Below are 14,185 nucleotides of genomic sequence, written 5' to 3'. Positions count from 1 at the left end.
CTATGGCTGGCCTCTTTGGGACAATTGAATGGTGTCATCAAAAATGAATGCAAATTTAAAACAAGCGATTCAGAGGTGATTTGATCAGATTTTTGTGATGAACACCAGCTTTAACATCCAGTATCAGTGGTTATTGATTAGCTTCTTACTGAATGAGTGGCTGAATGTTGTGATTATTTCTCATTATTTTCCTTTTTTTGTGTGTATTTTAAAGCAAGTATATGTTGCATATGATGTACAGTGAGCATAAGGGAGGTTAAAGCAAACGGTTTATTCGCGTATTATTCAAACCGAAGCAGAAACAGTAGTGTTGTCCTTTAAAGGCGTGTCACAGTGGGTGTAACGGTAGAGGTGGGAGAACTTACGCTGGTGGGTCTAACCGCAGAGATGGCAGTATCACCCCCATGCCACGCTTTACGGAGAAGGCCGCCATAACGCCATCAGCTGCTGTGTGTGTGTGTGTGTGTGTGTGTGTGTGTGTGTGAGAGTGAGAGTGTGTGTGTGTGTGAGAGTGAGAGTGTGTGTGTGTGTGAGAGTGTGTGTGTGTGTGTGTGAGAGAGAGTGTGTGAGAGAGTGTGTGTGTGTTGAGGTGGTCCTGCCCTTGGTGCCCAAATTCCTTGTACGTTCAGCCTGCGTGAAACCTTTAACTGAGAACTGATTGTGAATTATTCTAATAAATGCACTTGACTTTTCTGAGATCTGCCAAGCTGTGTGTTAACCCCCAACACTCAGTTTGATGTCAGTCGTGGTCATGATGGATTCTCACACCGCTGCTCCCAGTCCCGTCCCACCTCCGACTCACCCACCCACCCCAACACTCAGCACCTCAACGCTTCTGACTCCTAAAAGACCAGGCAAATACAAAAGCTGCGAAGAGACTGCCGTGTTTAGGCTGAGAAAAGAATGAGGCTTCCTCCGGACAAACGCGTGAGATACTCGGAGAGATTAAGGAGCGGGCGTAAAATCCGACAACTCCAGAAGGGTTTATTCCTCTAGATAATCTGCAACTTCCCGCTTTTAGTTTGAGTTGGAGCAGAGCCATTTGACTTTGTGAATATGTACGTCCTTAATTATGTGGCCTATTAACAGGGTAGCTGAAAGAGAGGAGGGGAGAGAAGAGGGGCACTCCTCCCTTCTTAATTCCCCCATGAAAAGCTGTCCCTCATCCATGGCGTTTAGTGAAGGGCTATCGGCTCTTCTCTGGCGATGTATTCCGGCACATTCTTCGCATTCCTCCCTGGTAATGCGCACCTCTCTGCACTCCTCCTCTGCTCTCAGTCTCCCAATGAAACCTCTGTGTTTTCCCATATTTAATCTGGACAAGCTGCATTTCTTGGAAGGTGAACATCATAGTGTCTGCATGCTTCCAGCGTCTGAAAGGGAACTGGTGTCCGGGGTGTTTTGGAGTGCTGGTCCTCCCGTGTGTGTGTGTGTGTGTTGGTGTGTTACAGGTTAAAATTGGCACGTCTGTTGCCAGGACTCTGTATTAAGTGGATGATGTGCAAAGGTGAAAAGTATCCATGGCATCCACGCTGTTCATGCCAAAGTTACTCCGTAAAGGAAGTACTTCCCCTGGGAAAGAGTTACAGAATTTCCAAGACATCGGGACACCACTGCAGACAGCTGTTGGGCTTGTCTCTTTCATTGCCGTCTGTAAGATGGGTAGTCAAACCTTTCATACGAAGGCATGGCAACTGCGATTCTTTAGCTGGTGGGAGGAGCCTACGCTTCCTGGGGGGGCTCGCGGTGGTCCGTAGCGAGGGCTGTGTTCTGTGGGAGTGTGGACTCCAGCAGATGTTCTGCATATCCCCCCAGATGGACGACAGTCAGACGGTGAGCGTGGTCATGCCCACGCGTTAAAAAGTCAAAGCCGTGATTGTTCGTTCCGCGGAGAAGAATGCGGTGAGGTCATGGGAGAAAAATTAATTGGGCTGAGGAGATGGGTGGAGACTTTCCCACTGGATAGCCGACGATTTTCACAGCGCCCCCTAATCCTGCTCTTCCCCCTTGGGGACTTTCCTTGCCTCGAAGCGTGTGCGAGCGCGCGTATGTATGTGTGCGAGCACGTGTGTGTGTTACTTGCTTCCCTGTTCTCCCCAGGCTGTGCTCAAGATTGAAAGAGTGTGCAAGGTGCAGGACAAGACCCAGGCTCCCAGTGTTACTTCACTGGGTTGGCGCCGCTCCATACCAGTAAACGCATACCTCCATCACAGTTGAAATTACAAAAAAGTGCTGGCTGCTCGCTAAGGGTGTTGTAATGGTGGTGTGTTTATTACAGCAAGATTTGATTTGGAATTTCAGTAGTCTCTCTTTGCAGAACTATTCACATCTGATGGTAATTTGAATGATTATTCTGTAGTTTCTTAGCTAAGACGAAGCATAAAACATTTGGATGGCGACTTCTGTTTGCTTGGCGTTGAGTTCTCGGTAAAACGCTTTCCTGAATTCAGGTGTGCAGAAGCTACCTGAGAAGTCTTCTCCCTGTTGTGTCTGTAGCTCACCTGTGAAGTCACTGCAGGGTGCATGCATGATACTGTGCGTCTGTGGGGGGGGGATTGTGTGTGTGTGTGTGTGGGGAGGGGGGGGCTCTTTTGATGTGGGCGATTGCGGAGTCTAGAAATGCAGGATGGAGTTTTATTTAAGCTGCTTTGTTCTAGCAGGAAGTACAGTAATGGCAAATATTTTGACATTATCAAAAAAAAAAAAAAACTGTCCCCTTCTCCAGCCGAACACTATTTGGCAGATCACTGTTTCCACATCCACACGACGGTAAAACTATTTGTTTTGGGGTTTTCTCTCAGCGAGTCCTCCTCCAGTAAACATCACGGGGGGATTTACCTTCTCCCCTGCCCCCGCTCCCAGGGGGGGCCTGATGTGTCTGTTTGTTTGGCTGCCTTGTTGGTCAGTTCTTTGTCTCAGCAGAGCTGCAGCTCAACCCAAGATTTACCGCCTTTGAATGGCTCTGACGTGCTTTCAAGGTGATCTGAAAGGCGTGAATTCATCGCACGGCCAACGGCAACAAGCCCCACCCTTTGGGAAAGCTTGTAACCCCAAAGCTCAAAGGAATTTCTGGAGTCAGAAAGGTGGACCTCACCCATGCTCTCCTGAATGGAGAGAAACGCTAAGCTCTTCTTTCAATGAGAAGACTGTGTGTGTGTTTTCAATTAGGGAGCCTCATCTCGAGGCCTTGTCGCGGACTACATTTCAAGCAGTGAGGACTCTCACCGGAAAAATCATTTTAGGTCTAAGTAACAACCCTTTAAAAAATTGTATTAATTTCATGTGCATCTTCAGTGGTAGTGTTGGCTACCTCTTTTTGAACGTGCAATGCGTTTTGTGAGCTAAGACAGGTTTTTCTTTTTAAACGGCCTCTTGGGTCACTCCTCCTGGTCCACTTGAGCACACAGATGAGTAGTTCTGGCACATTTCAAGGCCAAAACCAAGCATTTTCACTTCCTGATTTCCATGTAGCATGAACAAGTCCCACGAGGCCTTTGTTGTTAGTCTTCCCTTATTAGAGACAAACAAATGTCTTTCCACGGTGTGTTGGGTTTCTGTCCCTCAAATCAGACTCTGGAAGCAGGACTTTAAAGCACAGCTCTGTGACGTGTGTCAGCAGAGTTTAGCAGTCTGCTCACTCGCGAAGAAACTGCATGGCACCGAGCTCCTGTTGACACATTCAACCGTTATCTTGCATCATGAGGTCTCAGGTCTGAACCTGTTGCTCTCTCTTGGGACTCGCAGGCCTCTCGCGTTCCTCGCGCTAGAGTACGCACATCCAGTGTAAAGTGGTTATAAGTGGTGGTTTGGAAACTTTCTGGCAGTTGAGGACAACAAAGCCATGATGGCGTTGGGAAAGCAGACGCAGAGCTGTTCTCAGGACTCTAATGCCGCGTCTGCTTCCTCGCCGGGCGGATTTACGACGGCCGCATTCTCAGGAAAGGCAGCAGCTGTGTGTCTTCACTCGGCCTTGACGAATAAGGCTATAGATGCTCCGCACATGTTTGTCTGCGTTATTTCCACGCCGCTTAGCCTCGTTGGAGACGCGAGTTTGTCTCTGTGACCAAACTGTTTCTGACAGAATCCACTATGCCTTTCTTCCCACTTTTCCTAGCATCTCTCTGCAGTTACGCAACCAGGTTCTCCTCTGTTATGGCTGTGCGGGGCTGTTTTCAGAGGCAGGCCTCAGTTCAGCTGGGTTGAGAGGCCTGTGTTTACGGTTTCTGGACAAACCTCAGCAGGCTGCCATAACACTCACACTAGGAACCGTAATGACCAGTTCAGTTCAGCCAAACCACACAGGGTTGCTTTTTCTTTTTTTCTTTTTTTTTTAAGAGACTGCAAGGAACAGGAAGTTGACATCCTGCTTTGGAAGGACGGAGTAAAAGTTGAACATTAAAATGTTAAGGATTGTCTCGGGTTGTGTGGTGAGGGCCAAGTTTCCTCCATGTCATTTGTAATGAGTGTTTTTGATATACGGACCCCATCGCGTCGACGTTTTGGTTCCGTGTTGTTTTGTTTCGCTCTGATCACCCTGCGGCCATGTCGGGTTGACGGTACCTTTAGCGTTTTTCATCCCCCCGGGAGCACATTCCACTCAGCTGAAACAGCCCCCTGCTCTCTCCCACGGATCACGTCACACCTCAGACGGTTTGGTACAGCAGGCGTTCTGATGGACATTCTCGTGGTGGTGGTAATGATGATGATGATGGACTGTGTACAGAGGCTCTAGGAGGCACAGCTGCACAATAACACTCCGTATTGGTTGGTCTCTCTGCAGGACTGCACACGGTGGGCGTTTAGCCGCTTTACTGAAGGGGGAGCTTAATTGATAGTGACTTATTCTCGCACTATGACAAATGCGAAAGTTTTTGGATTATTCTCTATGTCCGTGTCGATTAACATCCATGCCGAATATACACCCGTGAGGGATTTGCATATTGACGTCCATGCTGAATATATAATCATATGGCATTTGAACATGATTCTAGCATTTAGTGTCCAGACAAAATCTCCTCTCACCTGGTGCTCTTGGGCTGTAATGAGGTTGAGCGCTCCCCGTGGCATTTGTCACCCCGAGAACCCAGTTGCACTGAGATTTCAATGCCAGCCTGTTGCCATGCAGATGACTAGCCACAAACTGCCGAGCACTACGGAGTAAAACGGTGAGAGGGGAAAAAAAAGGATTAAATTGATTTTAGTTGTTTTTCTTCTCATTTGTCTGCTCCGTCTACATATTGGTTCAGGTTCATCAGTGTAATGAGTCCCGGGCGTAAACGATCCCGGCAGCCCACTCTCACTCCGCGGCCTGCTCGGCACCGTGCCATTCCAGCTGGGGTGGAGCCCCGGAGAGCACTTCTGTCAGGCCAGTCCCGAGGTCCAGCGGATAACCGCGTCGAGCCTCTGCTCTTCCGGAGTCCCTCTCCCTGGCTATTCCCAGGTGCTGGTTGTTGGATTGCGACGAAGAAAGTCATTGGTGAACATTTTTTGGCAGGACATGCGGTTTTCGCTGAAACCTGTTCCAGGCTCTGATAAGATTCCGCATTGTTGAAGCTGCAGTTGTTAAGTTACCTCACTTTTGTTTATATCCGTCCATGAGAACAGGATTGTACGGAGCAGTTTTTGGACTGAATTTTTGAATGCCTTTTATCAGAACTAAAAAAAAAGAACTTTTCAGACCTCACCGAGCAGCTGTTTGCAGTTAGTCGCCAGCTGGAGTGAGCGTGACGGGGCCATGATGTCGTTAAGGCCGAGTTTAAGCTACCGGGGCGGTTTGAGTCACTGGTGCCTGACTCTGGACTGAGCCGGCCCTCTGACCCTCGGTGGTGCCAAAGTGAGTGCTCGCTCGCAGTTCTGAAGGGCTCTGAAAAGCCCACGCCGCTGTGTCACGCCCATGAAGGGCATTTGTTGTGTGCTTCTCTAGTCAGCCGCTCGGCTCCACTCCGCCGTGCCAACAGACGTTTGTCTTGTTTTGCTGGAACGCGGGGGCAGCTTCAGACAGGAGTCCAATGCCCAGAACCGCCAGCGGCAGTCTTCATTCAGTCAGTCGCCAGAAGAACAAAATGTTCATGAATGCCCAGAACTTTCACGCTGAGCTGGTTAAGAAGGAGGCTAGCGATCTCGAAGCTTCCTCAGTGAAACATCTGACACATTTAAAATGGTCGTTGCGTCATCATTTTTACACCACTTTATTGGGCTCCATCCCTGGGGAACGTGAAACGAACTGTGCTTGGACGCTAGGCACTGTCATTTGTCCTCACACACTTGTGTAGGCGGAGTGTTTCCAGCCTTAAAGTAACCGGCATCAATCCTTTTAGTTCATCTCCTGTGTTAGTGTCACTGTGTGCAAAATGGTGCTCTCCTTCCAGTTTACGTTTAGTTGGTGCTGTAATGGCCCTGCTGCCCATGTAGAGCTAGCGGTCGCGTTTCTGCAGTGCCGCGTTACGACTCTTGTGTGCCAAGCTGAAGACATCCAGAGGAAGTGTGGAGTACACAGACGGTTTATACAATGCATTCCTTATTAGAAAAACAAATTCCAGCTGGATTAGCCATTGGACAGAACATGCCGGATTAGCCGTCAGAACGTGTCGGATGCGCGCTGGCGTGAATTCTGCTCCCGAGTGTCCCGAGAGCTTGACCCAAGAACTGCGTGCACAAATGCATTTAAATGTCCGGCATTTCAAATCCTTAAGTAGGCCCCCCTTTATGGTGGTAACACAGATCCACACCCAGGTGTTAAACATTCTCTCACTTTGGGTGAACTGTGACCTTGGCCACATGATGCGCAGAGGTCTCCGGAAAGTGAGCGTGTTCGTAGTCACAGTAACCTCCACTAGGCACCCAAAGGCAGCTTGGATGAAAGGCCTGTTCCTGCCTCAGTGAATGTCTTTCTTTTCAGTCTTTACCTTTGCATAACTTGGACTATTTCCTTAATATTTGCTTAATCGCCCCCTTCCCCCCTTTCCAGGCTCTGGTGAAAGATGAAGTTATTTTCTTCACAAAATAAATGGCGTCTCTCCGTAGTGTTTCCTTTCGCTCCTTGCGGATGGGCTCAGGTGCTCCCAGACATGCTTTGCTTGCTTGGACTTGCTAAACGTGTTCCTACACGTGCAGACGTGTGGCCGGGATACCTCAAGAGACTCGCACGTGAAGCAGAGCGTTAGTGGTGCGTGCTTCACCGTGCCTTTGACTGGCTGATTTTATTGTGTTTTATTCTCTCCTCTACCCTCTCCTGCAGGCAAGGCCTTTGACATCACCTACGTGCGCCTGAAGTTCCACACCAGCCGCCCAGAGAGCTTTGCAATCTACAAGCGCACGCGCGAGGACGGCCCCTGGGTGCCCTACCAGTACTACAGCGGCTCCTGCGAGAAGACCTACGGCAAGATGAACCGCGGCTTCATCCGCACGCACGAGGACGAGCAGCAGGCCCTGTGCACGGACGAGTTCAGCGACATTTCACCGCTCACCGGTGGCAACGTGGCCTTCTCCACGCTCGAGGGCCGACCCAGCGCCTACAACTTTGACTACAGCCCCGTCCTCCAGGTACGGAGAGCCTTCTTCCTGCCTGTAGTGGTGATGTTTGATTTGAGTCTGGGTTCTCATCACGTCCTCCCTCCTTTTTCTATAACCTTTATCAGACAGCATCGTTTAAAAGGGGCTCTGGGGTCCTTTCTTTTTTAGAGGCGCCACTGCTCGATGTTACTTGCATGTGGATTGGTCGGGCTTGGGCTTTTCTCTTTAAGGAAGAGCCGGTGAGGCTGAATTACAAAGAAAAAATTAATTATGTACTGTTTTTGCCAAACACAGCAGTTGTCTGATAATTTTAGGCCTGTCTGAGCACACATGCCCATGGTTTTCCATACAGATGGCCAGCGTTTGACGGCTGCTGGGTGCTGTATTTAGTCTCCGAGAACTGGTATCAGTGACCCTCCCCCAGATAGCCAACTCTTTCCACATCACAGAGCGAAAAATGGACTCTGTAGTAGTCACTCAGCCATTTGTTTGGTCTGGGTGGTAACAGCTTGACTTCTCTCCTGCGAGAGCATCATCATGGGGAGAAAGAAAATTAAAACTAGTCAAAGTTGATGAAAGGTGACCATAATGAATAACTTTTAGTTAGTTTTCTTTAAATGATCAGTCAGATCACTGGCATTTCCTTAAATCATTTTGTTAGAGGGGAGTTTGTAATGAGGCATTTGACACCTCTCTTGTTTTGGAGGGTCTCTGGTCGATCTGAATGCTAGGAGACTCGTAGTAGTGGTCAAACCCAACATGAGGCGCCATATGTCTGGAAAATGATGGATGTTGTATCCGGACACTACTGAGATCATCAGCTGAACGCTGAGTTCAGTAGGTAACAGTAGGAAAATCTGCCTGTGAGGAGGGAGAAAAACTCTGGCATGGCTGATCCAGAAGGAAATAAAATCCCAGAGAAACACCTGGAAACGAAGAAATTGGCCCAGAACCGTGTAAATTCAGTCCCGCCCGAATAGGGTTTGTGTTACAGCGCAACACAAACATCCGGATTTGTAGAAAATTCTCCCCCTCTCACGCCACAGCAACAGTCCCTTAGCAACTAGCCTGAGCTCTCCCAGCCGTGCTCCCTGTAGTCTTTAGCCAGATTGCGCAACTTAGACTTTTGTGATGAGACAAACAATCCAGAGCTCCGAGCATGTGAAGAGAGTGGAGTTTGGGGAATATAACGTTTCTTGCTAAGAGCTCAGTCAGGACGGTAATAAATCTGTATTGACGTTAAGGCTGTCTGTGACTGCCGCGTGTCCTCCCGAGACGCTGCGATGAACACCGTGTCCGTTTACATGCCCGTCAGCATTCAGGCCGGGTACAGAGGCGAGGACAGTAACGGTGAGTCAGAACCACATCTGCACGTCTGGCCAGACGTGCGTCATGTCTGGCGGTAAAGATGCAAGGAACTGCGGTTCACCTTCGGAACAGGAGGAGGTCTGCCGGGCAGGAGGTGGGGTCAGGTCAGAGGTGGAGGTGAAGGGCAAGTAAGAGCGGCCTGTAGGTGGAGTGGGTGCAGGGAATCTAGGGAGGGGTCCACCCACAGTCAGGTGAAGCGGAGCACAGGAGACCCACACTCGCTGACCGCGTCCAAGACTTCCAACATGTCGCTGTTGTGACGCCCCCAGGTTTCCCAAGATTTGGCAGAGTGCAAGCACAGCTGGAAGTGTGTGTGTGTGTGTGTGTGTGTGTGTGTGTGTGTGTGTGTGTGTGTGTGTGTGTGTGTGTGTGTGTGTGTGTGTGTGTGTGTGTGTGTGTGTGTGTGTGTGCAAATTGTGGCGTTTGGTGTGAAAACAATCTGTGTGATTGTGAAATCATCTGGCAGTAATTTTGATTATGTAATTTTATATGATAAAGACTGTTTTGAAGGGCGCTGCTTCATGGTATCATACACTCAAGTGGAACATCTGTCGTTATGCTGCCTGCCTATCATTAGCGTAATACCGCTCTGGTTATGTTGTTGTTGGCTTTGTGAAAATCCTAAACCTTATCCGTCAAACGTGACAACTTGTTGTTGTTATGACTCTCTTCTCCGGCTCAGGTACGGCGTGTTCTTCGTACAGAAAGGCATGTTTTGTAACGCATACCACTCTACCGCCACAGAATGGACAGATTTAGCCTCCTCGCCGGATACTTCCATATTAGCTGACTCGTGTGCCATTAAGCTATTTATACCCGAGGCCAAACCTCTTTTTTTAGGAATGGATCCCTTTCTGTGGTGTCATGTGACGGTGCTGTCTGCTCTTTGACGGCGGGGCGCGGTGAGTGAAGGCCGCGCTGAAAGTTTGACCTCTTGACTTCGTTCTTAACCCCTTGTACCTTCAGCTGTGATCAGCGTTTACACAAAGTGTAACAGGATGGCGAGACCATGAAGGAGGACCTGCCCACCTTATCGCGTTTCTAGATGGTGACGTCTTTGTAGATGATCGTATGTGCTACTGTTGGTTATGGGAGGGAAGATGCGCCTCGATTAGCTGCAGCGTGAAACCCAGTGATGCCTTTTGGCATTTTAACAATTGACAACTGCAGGTGATTGGCACCTTTTGGAAAACATTGTGGCAAAGCTTTCATCACCTGTAAGGGTTGAAGGGGGTTCGACAGAGCTTATTCCGAAGTAGCAGCCGCAGTGGAACTTTTCTGGAACATTTATCTTCACGTTTCCACCCACGTTTTTTTTCTTTCAGTGCCATGATGTTGACAGCTAACAAATGGAAGGTTGAAACCCACAGTTGTGGCCCGCACAGTAAATCATGTCACGATGGGGATATTTAGCACAGGCTGCGCATCTGTAGGAGCCATCATTTGTACATCACGCCCTGCGCAGCTGGAAGCAAGCCCAGAGACTGCTGCAGACTGGCGGGGCGACTTCCTGTGGGGCGACTTCCTGTCCCCGTGGGCTGGCTTCTTCTCCCAGGATGCTGTAACATTATTAATATTGCTCCTATCAGTGTACGAAGGGCTTATTTAAAATACGTGTGTGTGCTTACTCGTGCATCTGTTTGTGATCATGCATTTGTGAGCATGCGTGCGAGTGTTTGCATAAAGGAGGAGTGGAGAATTGTACAGGATTTAGCAGTATTCCCCGAGGACCAACACTGAATCACGGCTGCTGTGGATAAGGAGTCAGGGTGTCTTGGGGGCGTTTTACTGCGGAGTGCTAGCTACACTGTGTAATTTGGACAGATTTTCTTCTGGATAGATTTGGTAGTGAACTTTTCTAGGCCATGTTGGGGAATCTAAAAATAACTAGGCTGTTCCTATAACCTGAGAACATTTTCATTCATTCTTTATTCTTCATTCTTTAATATAAAATGTCCTCTTTTGGAATGTTCTTTAAATGCTGTTATGTTTTCTTTCAGTTGTAGTAAAATCAGATTTTAGGGGTTTTTTTTGCATTTGGTATCCAAACACCATCTAGTCATTTCAACAAACGGCCCTGTGGCAGATGTTAACAGTCTTCAGATACACAGCACTTTTTTGTGTTCATCCTTTTCCCATTTAAGTCATTTGTTTGCAATCTGCATATTTGCGTGTTTTACTCTGCTGGTTCCAGGACACCTTGCGTTCTGCTTTAGAAGACAGCTGTGTAGTTGTTTTCCTTTGAACATTTCCACAGAGGCAGAAGACAGAACATAGTCCCTCATTGCACAATGTCACTTCTCCTCTCATCTGATAAGGATTTCACTAGAATCTAAATGTGTCAATAAACGTGTCTGCCCGTCAGCTCCGTAATCTCTGGTTGACTTTGCCCTGCCTCTCCGCACACACGTGCCGTATGGAGGAGGTCTGCCTCGTCTTAAGATCTGAAGGCCAGCAGCTCTCTGACGTTACTGCTCTCCCTCTGATGTTCTCAGGACTGGGTGACTGCCACGGATATCCGAGTGACCCTGAACAGACTGAACACCTTCGGCGACGAGGTCTTCAACGACCCCAAGGTCCTAAAGTCCTACTACTACGCCATCTCTGACTTCGCCGTGGGCGGAAGGTAAGGGGGATAATGGTTGTTTGGGTTTGTTTGTTTGTGTTGGTCAGTGAACACCATGACACAGCTTTGGTCTCTGTGTTCTGTGTGCACATTAAAGGTGTTAAAATAACTTTTTTGATGTGGTAATTTCAAAAACTAATACACTATACATGTGAGTGAGAGAGAGAGGGGGGGGGAGGGAGGGAGAGAGAGAGAGAAAGAGAGAGAAAATCAGTTCATCATGGAAGCTGTTGTGAAAGAGTCTCTCACGAACACATTTGAAAAAAAATGTGTACTAGGGGTTGAAGCCTGCTCTCTACGTGAGGCCCGTGTGCACTCGGGCCTGCTTCAGGCGTGTGTGTGCGCGCGCGCGCATGTGCAATAGATGTACAACTTTTTATGTCTAGCAGACACAAAGCCTCTCCAACAATGACAAGTTAAAATGAACAATTTTAACTTGGTGTGACTTCCAGGCACCAGGGGCTCTAAATTCCCGTTGTCAACTGCAGGCATAACAGTGGCTCAGTGGGTCTGGCACAGCCCATCACCTGTGCCTATCACCAGCCGACCTGTCCAGTCGGGACAGGGTTTAGAGAATATTTGGTACAGCTGATGGGAAGCTGCCTGCCTGTCAGCCTGTGGAGTCTGGTGAGCGCAAAACTCCACCTTTTTGTGTTTCTACTTCCAGACACTTGATGAGACATTAGTGTGTTGCATAAGGATTGTGTGTTTTGCGTGGTTGGGAAAGGCCTGGTGACAATCTCCTGCTCTGCTCCACACGCACGCACACACACGCACGCACAGAGTTCTGTTTGAAATGTGAAGCACATTTTGCCATTACACAGTTCACATTCTTGACATTCCTGCCTGGAAGAGCAGGATTATGGAGAATGTGGAATACACCCGGCTGGACGTATGTGTGTGTGTGTGTGTGTGTGTGTGTGTGTGCGCGCGCGCACGTGTGACGCAGACGGATTACACCAGTTGGCTCATGCACCCCTACACCCAGTGTGTCACTTGCCTGCTTTAAACAGCTAAAGAAGCACTGTCTGCTTGACTTGGAGAGTCGGAGGAGATCACGTTGCCTGGGTCACGTGGCGATGGGAGGGAGCTGGCCCCGTTGTGCTCCCCGGAGGGGCCGGTCTCCACAGATGGAGGGCCTGCTTTAGTGCGCTTCCTATGTGGAGTGCAGGGCTCTGATTGTGAGCATTGATGCAGTATTCCAGCCGGACTGTTACAGATCACAGTGGCATGCTGGGTAACCTTTTATGTGATGTGGTTAAGGGCCGGCCTGTTGGGTCGTGTGATTGCTATGATTTGGTCCAGGCCCTCACATACTGAGACTGGTCACTCCCTGCACACAATCAAAACAGATGTGATATGTTGGAGCCCATTTTGTCTTCTGAGTTCATTGAGTTTTCTGCAATAACAAAATGTATATGTAAATCAATAATGTGAAAGCCTTTATTCTGACAATTAATTAATTCATGATATGCAGTATTGGAGAAGTAAATAAGTATTTCCATAGGGGTGGAATTTGCAGGTGTTTAACCAGGCTGTATTGGTGCTAGTGGGAAGTGTTTGAGCAGCTCCGAGTCGCGTGTGGGGCCGATCTCCTGCCTTACAGCACTGTCATACACACTCCTTATGTGCGCTTTATCACTGCAGTAAAGAATGTAGTCCTGAGCGGGGAGTACGTGCCTACGTGTCTGTCTGTGTGTGTGCTCATGTATCGGGCAAGGTGGGTGTGTGCATACGCGTGTGACCTCCTGTCTCTCTTACCTGTGCAGGTGTAAGTGTAACGGCCACGCCAGCGAGTGTGTGAAGAACGAACGCCACAAGCTGGTGTGTAACTGCAAGCACAACACGGCAGGCGACGATTGCAGCACGTGCAAGCCCTTCTTTAACGACCGCCCCTGGGGACGTGCCACGGCCGACAACGCCAATGAGTGTCTGCGTGAGTGCCTAACACACACACACACACACACACACACACACACACCTGCCGCAGGTCTTTTGTTTACTGTTAAGGCTACCGGATCTTGGGTCTCAAACAGATACCACTCGCTGTTTATCCACGAACACTTATACGTGAACACTGCTTCCCAATGTTCCCAACACTGCTTCCCAATGTTCCCAACACTGCTTCCCAGCGTTTGAGTGCTTCCACCTTTTTGAACGGTAGAAAAGTCTGTAGAAAGCAGTGAAGACTGAGCATCAGTTTGGGATTCCCCCCCCCATCGTCTGGTTTGCATGCAAGCTCTTCCTGGAAGCGCGTGACTAATGTGCACGTGTGAACACGGGCTTCCAGAGAGCAGCGCTCTCACGCCCCCGCCGCTCCGATCCCTGACCGAGGATCGGCGCTTCTGCTGCCCCCTCAACTGCACTCGCGAGGTTCTAAAATGGCACGACTGATCCTGAATCAGGGCGTAACTCTGAGAGCGTGTTGTACATGTGTAGGGACTGATCCCACTCTAAGGAGGACTGAAACCCATCTGAGCAGTGCAAACCCGTGCAGCGTTCATCAGCGCATACGCGAGGCATCCCACGTATATGAGGAGGTCGATGGCACAGAGCCATGAGGGGAGGCGTGCCTACATACTTCCTCTGAGCCTTTGATGAACGTGTCTGTGTGTTTGTGTGCTTTTCAGCATGCGACTGCAATGGGAAGAGTGGCGAGTGCTCCTTCGATGCAGAGCT

The 14,185-nt window shown here is 49.1% G+C and overlaps 1 protein-coding gene across 1 annotated transcript in view; it reads left to right on the top strand.

The window, feature by feature from the left end:
- lamc1 (laminin, gamma 1) overlaps positions 1–14,185 on the top strand; it is a 45,641-nt gene that overhangs the window by 16,954 nt on the left and 14,502 nt on the right. Inside the window, exons 2-5 of the mRNA XM_027011351.3 lie at positions 7,238–7,542; positions 11,376–11,506; positions 13,276–13,442; positions 14,137–14,185. The exon at positions 14,137–14,185 is cut by the window's right edge and continues 140 nt beyond it. Of these exons, the coding sequence (XP_026867152.2) occupies positions 7,238–7,542; positions 11,376–11,506; positions 13,276–13,442; positions 14,137–14,185 (652 nt within the window). The remainder of the gene's footprint in view (positions 1–7,237; positions 7,543–11,375; positions 11,507–13,275; positions 13,443–14,136) is intronic.

The sequence above is a fragment of the Electrophorus electricus genome, chromosome 20 (assembly GCF_041902795.1).
Source record: "Electrophorus electricus isolate QZ-2024a chromosome 20, ASM4190279v1, whole genome shotgun sequence".
Taxonomy (NCBI): domain Eukaryota; kingdom Metazoa; phylum Chordata; class Actinopteri; order Gymnotiformes; family Gymnotidae; genus Electrophorus; species Electrophorus electricus.
This window is presented reverse-complemented; position numbering and strand designations above follow the sequence as displayed.